Raw genomic sequence first — 15,782 nt, 5'->3', positions numbered from 1 at the left:
GAACTTCAAAAAGAGCTATTGGTAAGGTTCATGTTCATTTATATCTAAGAAATTCAATTAAAAAAATAAAACATCAAAATGGCAATTGATGGCAATTTGCTTCATACTAAAGCAAACTATAATATAGGAGAGTGCTAAAAAATGTTTGGGATTTACTCTCTTACACTTTGACTGCTGACCACAACAGAGATGAAGACTGAGGTAGTCTGAAAATTCTGTGAGGATTAAATCACACTATATTCTTCATATTCTCTAAGGAAGTAAACTTTAGGCTGTGCGAAGTACCCTCAACTTCCGGGGGCCAAGAACAACAACTGCTGCAATGAAAGAGCAGAGTAGTTAGGGTTAAGGAGGTGATTGCCTTCTATAATGAAACTAGCTCCAATATCTCTTTGTTGACACTATTAAAGTCAACTCTACTTTTTTGTTTGACTTAAGGCAGTGGAGCTTTTGATAAGACACAGAGGTTTTTAAAATAAGATGTCATTGTAAACTAAACACCAGGGATACCTTCTATTTCAAGGAAAGCCCGTTACAAAGTCTCTTTATGAAGCTTACCCAAACCAAGATCCCCTAATTTACAAAATTACGATTCAAAATGCATTATGATACATAACCAGGGAAGAGTCTACTAAGCAGTTTATATGGCACATAAGTGATAAGATATACCATAAAAGCTAAATGATATAAAATAACTTACAATTGATTAAAACACAGCTGCGCTAAGGGGTTTGGCTAAAGATGTAACCATGTAGTTTAACTGAAATGATCAACAAAAGCAAGACCAAAAGCTTCATAAACACTGGAGTGAGCCACTCAAATAAAATGGTGGGAAAATCAAGCAACAGAGGAATCGTAGCTCTAATTATACTACACTTTTACTTTTCATTTCAAACAATTAATTGCTAAAAAATAAGTACTTTTCTAATAAAAGTAGCAGAATTTTTTTTTTGCAGTATCAATCAATCAATTACTGTCTAAAAAGGAATGGTTAAGGCAGAAAAATATAGGGGAAATTTAAAATGCATTTTCAGAACTATAACATAATCTGTGGAGGCAAATAAATCAGATTCCTACACAATAAAATAAAGTATATTTCTCTATCTTAATTTCAATTTCTCAAATAAAATCTAAATTTGGACTTCATTTCTTCTTTTATGGCTCGGTCTGCATCATTTCCCATGATTTCAGTACTTTAACCAAGGAAATCTCTAATTTATTGAAACAGTTTTCTAATATTACAAAACTAAGTAAACATATATGTTTTTTCAAGCAGCGAAAAAAAAATCCGTTTCGAACAAAAATAAAACAAAACCTCGAAGTATAAACAAAAAAGATAAAGTAAATAAGAATGCTAATTAAAAATGCAATTAGAAATATACATAGAAAGTTATCTTTTATAAGATTTTTGCAACAGAAAATAGTTGAAGGGGAAAGTATATTGGTTCTCCTTTTTGAAGGTTTTGTCTTAAAACACTTTCTGAATAGATTGAAATCATTCTAAAAAACTCTTTTTCTTTATTTTCACTTAATTAGGTTGGTAGAACTATGAGAGATACCAAAGGGCAACAGATTAAAAAAAATAATGAGGCAATCCTCCCCCCCACAACCAAAGCACTATTAACAAAATAGAAATAATATTTACATCATTTCCTTCCATTTCATTAGTGTTTAAAGTTGTGGGTAGTCACTGAGGTAATGAAATAATTAAGACATGTTAAAACTATAACTTCATACTGTCCAAAGTGATATAGTTTCTTATAACATTAATTTAAAAACTCATACAAAATAAGTAATCATAGATGAAATGTTAGATTATACTGATGTATACAGTACAACAGCCTAGTTTATTTTTTCTCAATGATTAGGATATGCTTATAACATAAATGGGTCATCATATAGCAATAATTAGACCCTTCTAAGAAACAATTCAGAGAAAAGCTATATCTATAACCGATTTATATTTTGAATATAAAAAGCAACCTGACAGTTAAAGTTATTAAATCAAGATTTAATTATTATCTACAATTCAGGCATTACTAGATATATGTTACCTCAACAATATCCGAGTTGGTTCTGCTTTCGTGAGGTTCATTATATTCTGTATACTTGAGAAGAACTTTGTCCATATCAGTGCTGGCATACTGAAACAGTTTGTTAGAGCTGTTGAAAATGATGAGTGCTATTTCACAGTCACAGAGCACACTAAGTTCATAGGCTTTCTTCATTAATCCAAACTTTCTCTTTGTAAAAGTGACCTAGACAATCCAAAAAAAAAAAAAGTATATTTTTATTACAAGTTATTAGTAGTACTTGAACACAGGCTACCTGAAGATGAGTTCTCTTTTAACACTGAGTCTGATTTCAAAGCTGAAAAAGGTTCCTAGCTTCATACTCCACATGAGTCTTCTTCCCCAGTTTGCCAAAGGCCTACAATCCTACATATATCCTGTACCTCCAAGGGCTCTAACAGAGCAGTCTCCTAAGGAGGCTTCCTTTATCCTTGGCTGCCACTCTGCTGCAGTGGGCAAAGAACCAGAGAAGGAAACAGTTGATCAGTGGCCCCTTATCATCCAGCTTAAAATGGCATTAGAAAACCAAGTCCCACCTCAAGTAATCCATTCATTACTCAGACTTTAATCCCTAAACAACAAAGTACATCCACTAATCTAATTTATATTTCTCCTCCTTCCCAAGCTCTTCTACTGCACCCACTGAAATTCAGTCTAGATCTGCAAATTCCCCAATGTCCTCAAATTCTTCTTTGAATATTTCTTTCTCTAACTGAAACATGTCACCTGAAGCCCTCTCAAATAGAGACTAATTAGTTTGTTTTTAAATACTACATCTCCTGTACTCAAGCGTCTGAAAGATATGTCCTTTTTGCTCCCCATTCTTTCCTTAATTTTCCTTTCTTCTTCTCTAAAAACCCCAGATATTTTGAAGGTCAAGCCACGAAATTTATACCACCCAAAAACTCTCCTTGTGGTGACCCCTGGTCACTCTCCCTCTCCCTCATGCACTGATAAGTATCACATAACTACTTCTCATTCTAATCCTGCTCTTATCTCTGGTGACTTCAGCATCTGTGTAAAAAATTAGTGCAAATACCTTAGCCTCTCAGTTCCTTTATCTCCCAACCTCCAAAATGATCAACCACCACCACATGTCAAGCACTCCTACTGCCATACCTTAACTCTGCCATAAACAATAATCACATCACCTCCAAAATCTCAATTTCACACATTCCACTTTGCCTTCTATGCAACTCTCCTATTTTGTATTATCTCTCCAGAAATTCTTTAACCTTCATCAAGTCCTCCAATCCATTGACCTCACCACTTTGTTACTATCTACATATTCTCATGCCCTTTCTTCTCTCTTTAGATTCCATGGTCCATCATTATTTTTCACTCCTGTTCTCCTCTACTCTTCTCTCATTAACATACTTGCTTAGCACAGCCCCAACCAAGTACTGACCCCCCCATACATTTACCCAATTATCCCTTTATCTTTATGCAAGTAGCTGACAATTACTGGGAACATTAAGTGTGCGTGCACACTCACACCCACATCCCCCTTGTGTTTCTAAACTGATGACCATAAATCTCAACACTTAACACTGCTTGACATTATAACTTGGCTTATTTGTCCCATTATCCCATTCTCCAGGTCAGCTACTTCCTACCTGCTCTCTCTCAAATCAACTCTCCACTGATAACCTTGCCTCAAACCATTGAGAAAACAGAAATAAGCAGCAACTATCTCACTTCCCATCACCAAATCTATCAATTCAATTGTTTCATCTGTACTTTTCCACACTCTCCCTTCTCTGCTGTCATTATTGACATCTCTGTTCCTTTTCCTTTCCATATGCTACACTCTCTTCCCTCATCATGGTTTCCTTCCTATCAGATCAAAGACCACAAGCTTAGAGTCATGCTCTAGCATCTCCTTTGACTCCACGCTGCCCCTTCAGTTACCACCCCTTCTCTTCACCTCTCTTTCTGCTCTACTTCAGAGTAAAAATGTTTGAAAGAAACATCTATAGTCGTTGCCTCTAACTTCTCATCACCTATTCTCTCCTCAACCTTACTGCAATCAGACATCCAGTCCCCAGATTCCACTAAGACTTGTCAATATCGTTACAGTGACCTTCAATTTATGTGATTAAAGTCAATGGTCATTTTTTTTTTCTTACCTTACTATACATCTCATTTGACAAAGTTGACCATATTCTCACTCTTCAAACATTTTCTTTTCCAGTTGTTTATGGCACAACACTGTCCTGGTGTTCCTCCTACTTCAGTGACTGCTTCCTCTCAGCCTTTAGAGCTATATCCTCTTCCTCTGCTCAGCCTCTACCCACTGAAGTGCCTGTGAGCTTTAGACTTGGGCTCCCTTCTCCTCTTTACCCCCCCCAGTCCTTGCTAGGTAATTGCAGCCAGCCTCATGATTTTAAAAGCAACAAATATGCTCTTTCCACAGTCTTCTCCATTTCAGCAAATGCCATCGTCATCCATTCAAACAAAACCAAATAATATCTAAGAGTTATCCTTGATCCCTGTTATCACAATAATCTACCCTACCAATCCTTCAGCAAATTGTGTTAGCTCCACCTCTAAAACATATCCCAAATCTATCCACTTCTATCTACACCACTATATCACCCTAGGTTAAGTTACATAATCTCTCATGTGTATTATTTATATAATCACCTTATTAGATTTCCTGCTTTACCTATTGTAACCCACAGTATATTTGCCACATACCTGACAGAGTGATATATTTGAAACATAAATCAAAATGTGTAAGTAGGAGTTTAGAGTTTTTCACTGCACTGAAAGTAATAACCAAACTCATTAAGAAAACAGAATAAATGATCTGGCCTCAAACTATGTGACCTTATTTCTCATCTCTCCCTCTTACACCCATTATGCTGCACTGGCGTGTGCGTGTGTATACATGTGCATGTGTTTTCCTTAACCACAAGCTACTTTCCACCTTAGGAACTTTGCTATCTTCCCTCTCTGTGGAACACTTTCACACCACATCTTTCTAATGGTTCCTTCCCTCTCCTTTTAAAAATAAATCTCTCATCTTTATTTAATCTTTTAAAGAAGTCCTTACAATATAAATACACAAATATATGACTTTATATGAATGCATACATGGAATATAATATGTGTTTTGCTTGCCTATTTTCCCTTGAACCAACATAAACCTCTTAACCCACATTTTCAACTTAGTATTTTTCATTCCACACTTTTGTGTAAGACCATATAATCATATACACATTCAGATGTATACACATATAAGGGATCTTGTCAGCATTTTACAAAACTGGGACTCTTGTCAGTTTTATTTGTTTTACTCATTTAACTACTCCTCGTGGATATGTCTCTAAGTCAAATGGTAAGGTACTCTTTTGAATAATTTCTTAATTTTTTCATATAAGTGTCACTACTCTTTTGCTAGGTGCAAAATAAAAATCTCGTTTCTGTAATATGAATTTTCCTAACTAGTAGTGACTAAACATCTCTTTTTTATATTTGTTGTCATTTGAGATTTGTTTGTTCTAAGCTGCCCATCTTTTGATCATTTTCTTATTTTATAAATTGTTTATTACTTGTCTGAGAGCTCCTTGTACAGGTATATTAACCATGTTTTATACTTTTCCAAATTTCTCAATTATATATTCTTTGTTTACATATCATCTGTCATTTAAAAGTTTTAAATTTTTATAAACTGATTGTATTACTGTTCTTCAAAATCTTAGCAGTTATTATACCACTGTAAGAATATAGTGAATATAAGAATACCACTATTAAAATATACTATTTTAAAACAATGAAATCAAAATCATTTATATTTTGAGATGCACCCAGATGTACTTGCTGCATTAAAATTTTGAATTCAGCAAAGGTGCAGTTAGAAAATGTTTTACCATACTCCTAGTAACTGAAGAAAATGACAATCAGCAAAGGAAAGCATTTATTGCAAGAATAATTCCTACTCTAGTCAAAGACTTTCAAAATAAGTAAGATATGAACAAGACATGAGACAGGCAATACTGCTTCAGAATATCCAATAAGCATGCCTGAAGAAAATTCTCTAAAACAAAAACTTAAGTTCACTAACAGTAAAATTAGGACAAACCCTGTTGTCCTTTCCAAAAATACTTATAAAAAATATTTCTCTGAAGTTATCAATTAGAAGGAGTTGAAGATGAAGGATGGAGTTAGTGGAGGAGACCTAGCTTATAACAACCTCCTCTCCTCCATTCCTCCAGCTTACTCCAACTAGAGTTAAGGTCAAAAAGAGTTTTTTCAGCAACTAGAAAGATTTGCACAAAATACACTTACGTTTCAACAGTGAAGCCAAAGACATAACAGTGAAAACTACAATCTTAATATTTTACTTTCAAGCTTTATAAATTAAATCTTTTTATTTTATCTATAAGTGCTTAAGTCTATTTTTAAACACTCTGGTTTATTGCTAACAATTTATGACAATAGTAATATAAAATTAACTTTGCATTCTTATAAATTTGTCATCCTTTTATATTTTGAAATAATTTCAAACATACAGAGAAGTTTCAAAAAGTAGTACAAGGGAGGAGGTATGGGGATACATGTATATGTATAGCTGATTCACTTTGTTATAAAGCAGTAACTAACACACCATTGTAAAGCAAACTCTAATAAAGGTGTTTAAAAAAAAAAAAAAGTAGTACAAAATTTTCATATATCCTTCCACCAAATTACCTGTTAACATTTTACCACATTTGCATTCTCTAAACACACATAACTTTTTCTCTGAACCCTCTGGACTAAGCTGCAGGTTATAAGGTCCCTTTGCCCCTAAATACTGTCTTAAAAACAAGGACAAATATAATTATCAAAATAAAAAACCAACACGGACACAGCACTATTATCTAATCTATAAACCTTATTCAAATTTCTCAATTTTCCCACTAATTTCCTTCATAGGGGAAAAAAAAGTTTTGCTTTTTTTTCTCCCTCTAGCACAGAATCCAATCCAGGATCAGATGCTGCGTTTAACTGCATCCTGTTTAATTTGGAACACTTTCTCAGTCTTTCTTTTTCAGGACCTTGGCACTTTTGCAGAATACAGGTCATTTATATTGTGGTATGTATCTCAATTTGGCTTTGTCTGTTGTTTCTTTCTGATTATATTCAGATTGTACATTTTGGACAGGAATAGTTTAGAAGCAATGTGTCCTCAATACATCTCATGAAAATCCACATATCTATTTACCCCCTAAATAGTATTGTTAGCTTGATTAAGGCAGTGTCTGCCAGTTTTTCTCCCCAGCAAAGCTACTATTTTCCCCGTATAATTAGTAAGTATATTGTGAAGATCTCTATGAAAATATTCTGTTTTCTCATCAAACTTTAACAAACTGATTTTTGCATCCACTGATGAATACTGCCTGAAAAATTATTACCACAATGGTTGTCAAATGGGAATTTTCTAATTCCATTACATTTTCTATCTACATTTACTAACTGGCATTTTACTGTGAGAGTTTTCCTTTCCCTTCATTCATTCATTCATTCATGTCAGCAACAACTCATGGATTCTTATTTTATTCTATGGGTTATAATTCATTCGTATCTTTACTCATTCTGATGTTCAAATTGTCTTTTATTTCAGCAGTGAGAGATCCACTATGTCGGCTTCCTGTGTCCATTTGACATGCTCCCAGTATTCTTTGAACTTCCTGGCACAGTCAAATGTTCCAGGCTCTTCCTGTTCTTTCCCTGCCCCAGCCCTAGAATCAGCCATTTCACCAGGAAGCTCTGATTCCTTTTGGTAGAGAACTGTATTTAGAAACTAAGATATGGAGGATAAGTTACTCGGGTGTCACTGTTTCTAGGCCCTCTCAACAGACAGAACTAGGAAATATGTATATGTACACACATACACACACAAACACACTTCAATATGTTTCTATTTTTATCAAAATATATTAAAATCCATGATACTTCCAATTCTAATTCTACGTCATAGGGTTTACCACAGGCTTCTCCCTTTCCATAGCTCTAACTCCCTTCTCTGACAGTAAGAAACCCAGCTCCCATTATCCACAATACACTTACTTATTTGCTCAATCTTAGATTACACTTTAAGTAGTTTTAAAATTGCTAAGCCACACTATGAAAAACAAACCTACCATCTAGAAACAAAAGACAGTTCTTTTATCGATACTCTGAAGGACTGGGTCAAGAGATAAATGCATACATAATTTTGGTAAGATATCGTTAAATACCGTCCCCTCAAATGGCTATACAAATCTGTATTCCCATCTGCAATGCACAGGACTGCCTACTTCTTCACAGCCTTACTATACTTTCATTAATAACAGTATTTAGGGCTATGAATTTTCTTCTGATTCCTACATTAAATATATTCCATAAATATGGATGTGTACTATTTTCTTTTTTTTAGAAATTATGTTATTTTAGTTATATATTTCCCTTTTTACCCAGAAGTTGTTAGACTGGCATCAAACTTTTCAAAAAAGAAATTCTTATGTAGAATTAGCTTTCAGAAAAACCATCAAACAAAATTAATTTCTAGTTTTACTACATGGTAATCGGCGTATGTTTGTAATATTCTCCTTTATTGAATTTACTGGTGTTTCTTTGGTTAGGTAATATATGATCAATTTTGGTGAATGCTCTATGTACCCTCATATACTCTATTTTCTAAGTGTAGTGTTCAACATATCACTTAAAGTCAATTTTATTGATTATGCTGTTTAGATCTGGTTTACCATCAATTATTTTTTGTCCATTTGATCTATTTCATACTAAGACTACTGTGTTTAAGTATCTTATTACTAGTTTGTTTCCATTTATGTTTCTTTGTATCTCTTTCAGTTTCTGCTTGATAAAGGTAGTATTTAGTATACCATTATTCCTAATTCTTACATCTTCAAGGTGAATTACAGCTTTCAGCACTGAAAAGTATCTTTCTTTGTCCCATTTAATGCTTTTTTGTCTACAATCCTACATCGTCTAATATCAGGATTATAATCTGTTTTCTCATTGTTTTCATTTGTCTGGTATACCTTTTCCCATACCTTTATTTTTAGTCTTTCTGATTATTCCATTTTAGGTGTGTCTCTTTTTGCCTATATTTGGAGCTTGTGAACTAAACTGGAAATGTTTTTTCTCTTAATAAAGAGTCAGTCCCATTTACATTTATTGATATGACTGATAATGCTTAGAGATTTCATCATCATTTTAATACTTTAATATTTAATGCTTATACATATTATGTATATTTCCTATTTTTTTCCTCTCTCTAAATGAGGTGTTTTCTTTGCTCTTTTATGTTAAAAAAATTTAACAAAGATTAGCATTTTTGTTCTAATGGTTACCTTTGTAGTTACAGCTTTTAAAAATGCCCTTGGTCTCCTGTTTTCATGTTTAATCTTTCACTATTTGGTGTGTCAAATCTTAATGATATTCTTTAACTCCCACCTATTGCCTAAACAATAACCAGTGTGCTTATTCTACTTTCCTCTTTCCCTCTCCTTTCTTACCATGTCTGTTGCATTACTTCTATTTTATCACAAAAAAGTAACATATAATAAATAATATATAACATATTATTCTTCCACCCTTGCCCCCACTGTTGCTTTAGGCTAAAATCTATAGTTAAGTATATTAAATGTTGATCATGTATTTTTTTGCTTATTTCCTCAGACATCTCTCAGTTGTATAAAGCTTATCCTCTACTAGATTGCACACTAACAGCTCATAAGTACAGAATTCCCTGAGCTCTAGTATGTTTAAAACTTGTTTTTATAATCTTTGTATTTGAATACAGCTTGACTGCAAATGATATCTTTGCTTCAGACTTTTTTCCCTGCATTTTTTGAAAATGCTGCTCTACTGTTGCCTTGTGCTTTATTATTTCAATTTTGCAAAATTCGATGCCAGTCTAATTCTCTGTACTTATATATTTGTTGTTGTTTTATACCTAGAAGCCCTGAGGATTTTTTTTTTATCTTAAAATCTAATAGTTTCAGTAGGATATGTATCAGAGTTGATCTCTGCAGGTCCACCTAATCCTTGGCATCTTACTTTCTCTCTTATTTATGAAAACTTTAATTATAGTTTAAATATTAGTTCTATGGTTTCGTTTTTCTTCTTCAGGGACTGCAATTATACATAAGTTCGATCTTCTTTATCTATCTCCCTTTTCAACCACTTCTCTCAAACCCTTTGAAATTACTTATCTCATTTTCATTCATTCATTCAGTTGTTTCCCTGCCTTCCTTCAATCAATATTAAGGTTTCATTTGAATCTATTATTCCTTGGCCACTTTGTAATTTAGTCCTTGTTTTGATATGACTTTATCTTTTTTTTTTTCTGGAGTTCAATCACTTTCAGTTTCATCCATGCTTTAAAAAAAAAATCCACTTCCATTCTTAGTATTTCAAAATTCTGAATCATGATTTTTTTGTCTGTAATATTCCTAAATACTTGTTTAAGGAAATTTATTGCAGGTTGGAAAGTCATATAGCAGTTTTTTCCCACTTTTTCATTGTTGGGGGAACAATCTTATCACCCAAATAGTAGTAAATATCATTTTGTTTTCTTCTTTATAATAGTATATATAGGAGAATACTGCTTGCATCACTGAATATCTATGGAAAAAACAAACAGTGGGGAGTGGTTTAAAATACTCTTAGTTCAAGAGCACCTCTCCTTCTAAAGGAGTTAAGTATGGTCCCTTTAATGGAAGGCTTTTGGGGGGGGGGTACTGGCAGTGGGGAGAAGAGCTTTGTGTCCTTTGATAAATATATATATATATTTATATATATATTTGCATATTTTTTTGTCTTGAAGGATATATACATATATCCATTTGTATATATCCATATATTCATTTCCATTCAACTAGCATTCTCCAAAGAGTACCTTTGCCTTCCTTTTTACCCTCTTCTCCCTCAAATAGTTACCTTTTCAAGACTATATATAATACTTCCTTGAGCACTACATACATTTAAGCCCTTTCTTTACCTGTGGTCTCTTCTGACCTACAAATAGTATTTTTCAGAATTTTTGGACTTAGGGTAGAATTCCTCTCTTTGTAGTGATTTCAAATCAATCTTAAGACAGCTACAAGGTTTCCTCTTCTCCTTTCCCACACACTTTTTCCTGATGTATGCTTGCTCACCTCAAAGACTTACAGTAGAAGTTCAAGAAACAGCACACTGTGACTTAGTAATAATTTTCTACTTGGAGGTAATGTAAGATTTAGATATGCTTTGCCTTCTAGTTGTGCCAAGATTGTAGGTTTTATGTAATTTTATTTGTTCTTCTTGGTTTTCTGTATCTATTTTTGGAGAAATTATGTTGGAAGAGTCAGGATTAATGCAGCCACCATTCCTTTAATTACTAAGAATTCCTCCTATAAATTTGAATCTTTGTTTTCAAACAAAGGCTTAAAAAATTTTTTACTTGAAACATATTAAACATTTAATTTCATTTTATTTTAAATATTATGAAATTTTTAAAATATCAGTATTAATAAAGCTATTTCAGTATCAGGCAAAATAAACAAATTTTATTTTTATTAAAAAATTTTTTTTAATGTTTATTTATTTGGCTGCATCGGGTCTTAGTTGCGGCATGCAGGCTCTCTAGTTGTAGCATGCACGCTCTGGAGCGTGTGGGCTTAGTTGCCCCACAGCAGGTGGGATCTTAGTTCCCCGACCAGATATCAAACCCACGTGCCCTGCATTAGAAGGCGGATTCTTAACCACTGGACCACCAGGGAAGTCCCATAAATTTTATTTTTAAATTGTCATTTTACTCCAGTACTGTAATAACTATAAAGAAAAAGAATAGGACTAAAGGGCTAGACTACAAAATTCAGTGCCTCTATAAACTGAGACACATTTGGTTTTAACCTAACCAGCTTTCCTGATTTTGTGTAAAATCTGGGACTAATATAATTCTCTGAATTCAAGAAGGTTGAACTGTACCATCTCTAAAAGACCTTCTATGTTTTAAATCCCAAGTACCTGTAAAGATTTTCACATCATATATATTTAGACATACTTTATTTCATTGTTGAATTTAAAAGTCCAGGAGAGACTTTGAGTTTCTGCTTCAGCACTTAACACTCATGGAAGTCGCCACTCTGTCCTAACAACAAGTAAAAAGCTGAACAAACTGAAAAATCAACAACTCTTCTTAGATCCCTCAGAGAGTTGAGGTCCCAGGGAAACTTCTACCTCCCAAACTGGAGACAGACAGGCAGATACTACAAATCATAAATTACCAGAGCCATGAGCAGAAACCTCCAGAGGAACCAGTACAGGGGTAGGAAAATCTTAACTGTAATTGATGAGTTGCTAGAGGATCACTGTGGACAAGTACAAAAGTTAAGAACTCTAGGGGGACCCAGTCTTGGGAGGGCATACCTACACTTTTGTGAGTTTTACCTCCAGGACCTCTATCTATCAGGTTCTCACAGTAAATTGAAATAATCAACTAAGATGGTATAAACCAGTCCAAATATATATACAAAGGATGACAAAGAATAAGATCCACGTAAAATGGAGAGTCAAGATATATTATCAGACTAGATAAAAAACAAAATCCAGCCACATACTATTTACAAAAGATATACCTAAAGCATAAAGACATAGGTTGAATGTAAATGTAGAGAACTAGACCTATCAAGAAAATACTAGCCAAAAGAAAGCTGTAGCTATATTAATGTGAGACAGTAGATTTAAGTAGATTTAAGACAGACATGCCTTCCTGAGGACAGAAAAAGTCAATATGTATTAAAAAATTCACCAAGAAGATATAACAATTCTAAATATGTATGAGCCTAATGAAATATTCCCCAAATATATAAAACAATATGTATTAAGCTAATAAAATATAGAGAGAAATTGACAAATCCATCATTGTGGTAAGTGCAATTACTGACAGGTCTCAATGAGCCAAAACCAACTACATAAAAAAAACAAAGAATACAGATAATGTGAACACAAAATGAGACTGAATAGACATATGTAGAATCCTGCATCCAACAATTAAAAGAATACACATTTATCTCAAGTCCACTTGGAACATTTACCAAAAACTGATCATGATTTAGGAAATTAAGCAAAGCCTTAACACATTTTAAAGTGTTCACAATCTATTGGTAAAGGCAATATAAACTACTATAAAACACTGTAATAAGTCCTATCATTAAAGTGTTTATAAAGTGTTTTGGTAAAGACTGAAAGATACTATTTGAAACAGATTAAGTACATACAGAATTAATATCTAGAATATATAAAGAACTTCTAAGAAAAAAATCAACAATCCAGCAAAAAATGGGCAAATCACAAAAACAGGTAACATTTCACCTTCATTAGACAAAAAAATATATTTAAAAAAATGAAAAAATAAAGTGAGAGAGAAAGGAAGAAAGGAAGGAGAAAGGCAAAGTGTATAGGAAAAAGAAATTTTCATAAATTACTACAGTGTATCTGGTACAACCACTTTGGAGAGCAACTTGAAAACCACACAGTAAAGCTATGACAGACATACTCAACCCAGCAACTCCTCTAGATATTTATCACAGAGACATGTCCACAGATGTAGCTTTAGCATCATTTCTAACATAACATATGCAGCAAAATTTCTAAAAAACTGGAAACAACCTAAATGTTCTTTGATAGAAGTACTGATAAATGAATTGAGGCATATTCTTTCCTACGAACTAGTTGTACTAAATGAATTACATAGACAACTCTCCAAAACACTACATTTAGTGAAAAAGCATGTGCAGATAATAATGCTATTATGTAAAATTTTTAAACCATGTTGAAACAATATTCAGTAATATGTGCTTAAATAATAAAGAAAATACAAATTAAATCCATGATGGGGGTTACTTTGGGGAAGCAAAGAGGAATGAGACTAGGAAAAATTATAGAGGACAGTAAATTTTTAATTTTTTCTTTTACAAGGAAAGATATCTGCAGCAAATATGTCAGAATTGACATACACTACTCTGGATAATAAAACTAACAGTGTTTGCGGTATTGTTTGTTCTCTGTATTCTGCCTTAAAATAATTTTTTAACTCTATTTCATTTTTTATTTAAAATATAAGAGGATGTCTGTCTCTAAGTAAAATGGAGTGACTGGTGGAAGACCAAAGAACCCACTGAGATCAACTACAAAAAGAGTGAAATACACCAAATACCTGTTCTAAGACATGAGAAAGCTGCTGAAGCAAAAAGGACTGAAGATGCCAAAACTTTAGAGGGATGAAAGACTTCACTTCCACTTAGAAGCTTCTGATGAAACTGTGTGTTTGTCCTTCTTGGTCTAATTCTTTTTAAAATGTAAACTTTGTACTAAAGCATAACATAAAAGGAAAGCTCACAAATCCTGAGTGTGTGGCTCAGTGAATTTTCAAAGAAAAGAATATGGCCTTATATCTAGCATACGCCAGTGCACCACCCCAGAAACACTCTTTTGTCCTGTCTCCAAGTCATTATCACCTTGTCCCAAGGAAGATCATTAACCTAACTTCTAGCATCATAGATTAATTATGCCTGTTGTTGAGTTTTTTATGAAGAGCATGTGTTCTTTTCTGCTTCCTTGGTATGGTTTTTGCAATAAATTGCACTGGGTCAACTGAAAATCCATCTGAAAAATAACAAATTTTGACCCCTACACCTCAAACCACACACAAAAACAAATTCCAAATGAATAGCAGATCTAAAACCCAAAAGCCTATTTACAAGAGAATAAATATATACATTGTGTTCTATTCACACAATGGAATATTATACATCAATGAAAATGTATAAAATACATCTCCATGCAACAACAACAATGAATTTCACAAACATGTTGCGCAAAAGAACACGTGATGTTCCAATGACTTTAAGTGTGTTATTTATCTTACTAGCTCAAAAACTCTAGTAATTCAAAACTCTATTTGCTATTACCTCCTTCAGTAACTGCTCCCTGAACTACCCCACCATCAGAGGTTGGTGGTTTCTTCCATAAACACTCCTATCACCTAAGCTTACTTCTATTTGCAATACACTTAAAATGTATTTAATGAGTTCCCAGTGCCTAGCAGTCTCTCAGATAAAGTAGGTATTCAAATTTGGATGAAATAAATGACATCTCTTCTGCATGGGAACGATTTTTCCTCTTTAATGCAAGAATAATGAAACTTTTAACTCAGAATCCACAAATTCCAAAATCAGTAAAATTAAGATACCCTTTTAGTTTATGACAAATTGTTCCTAATCTAACCTTAAAAATAAACTACCCAACTACCTCTTTTATACCTTTTCTGCATTTTTTTTGCCAAAATCATCTGAGGAGAAATTCAGATACCCTTGTCCCATTTGGCAGCTTGGCAAGAAGCTGACTTAGCAGGTAAATTCAACACAAGAATAGGCTATTTCTAGTTGCTGAGATATAGTGGCAGGCTCCATTTTTTTAACCAGCTCATTTCCTTAACTTAAAAAGTTCCCATTACACAGTCACTTACATATTCCTAGTTGTCCTTTCCCTCTAAACATGTGGAGTCCTTTCCACTAGTTGTTCTAGTCTATCTATGCTCAATTTAAACGTGACTCTGTATGGGATACCGAGAGCTGAAGGGATCTTAGGTGCTTTGCTAATCCTCTGCTTGTACGTTATTCCCCAATAAATCCTATTTTACATTTACGCTGCACACGATCATGAAACAGGTCCCCA

At 33.5% G+C, this 15,782-nt stretch overlaps 1 protein-coding gene across 11 annotated transcripts in view; it reads right to left on the bottom strand.

Annotated features, from left to right (window-relative positions):
* MEF2A (myocyte enhancer factor 2A) overlaps positions 1-15,782 on the bottom strand; it is a 165,865-nt gene that overhangs the window by 76,047 nt on the left and 74,036 nt on the right. For all 11 annotated transcript variants that reach the window (XM_036842218.1, XM_036842220.1, XM_036842217.1 and 8 more), the window contains one exon: positions 2,055-2,258. In XM_036842218.1, coding sequence (XP_036698113.1) covers positions 2,055-2,258 — 204 coding nt within the window. The remainder of the gene's footprint in view (positions 1-2,054; positions 2,259-15,782) is intronic.

This window comes from Balaenoptera musculus, chromosome 2 (genome assembly GCF_009873245.2).
Source record: "Balaenoptera musculus isolate JJ_BM4_2016_0621 chromosome 2, mBalMus1.pri.v3, whole genome shotgun sequence".
In the NCBI taxonomy this organism is placed as follows: Eukaryota; Metazoa; Chordata; class Mammalia; order Artiodactyla; family Balaenopteridae; genus Balaenoptera; species Balaenoptera musculus.
Note: the sequence above shows the minus strand (reverse complement) of the source record. Positions and strands in the feature narration are given on the sequence as shown.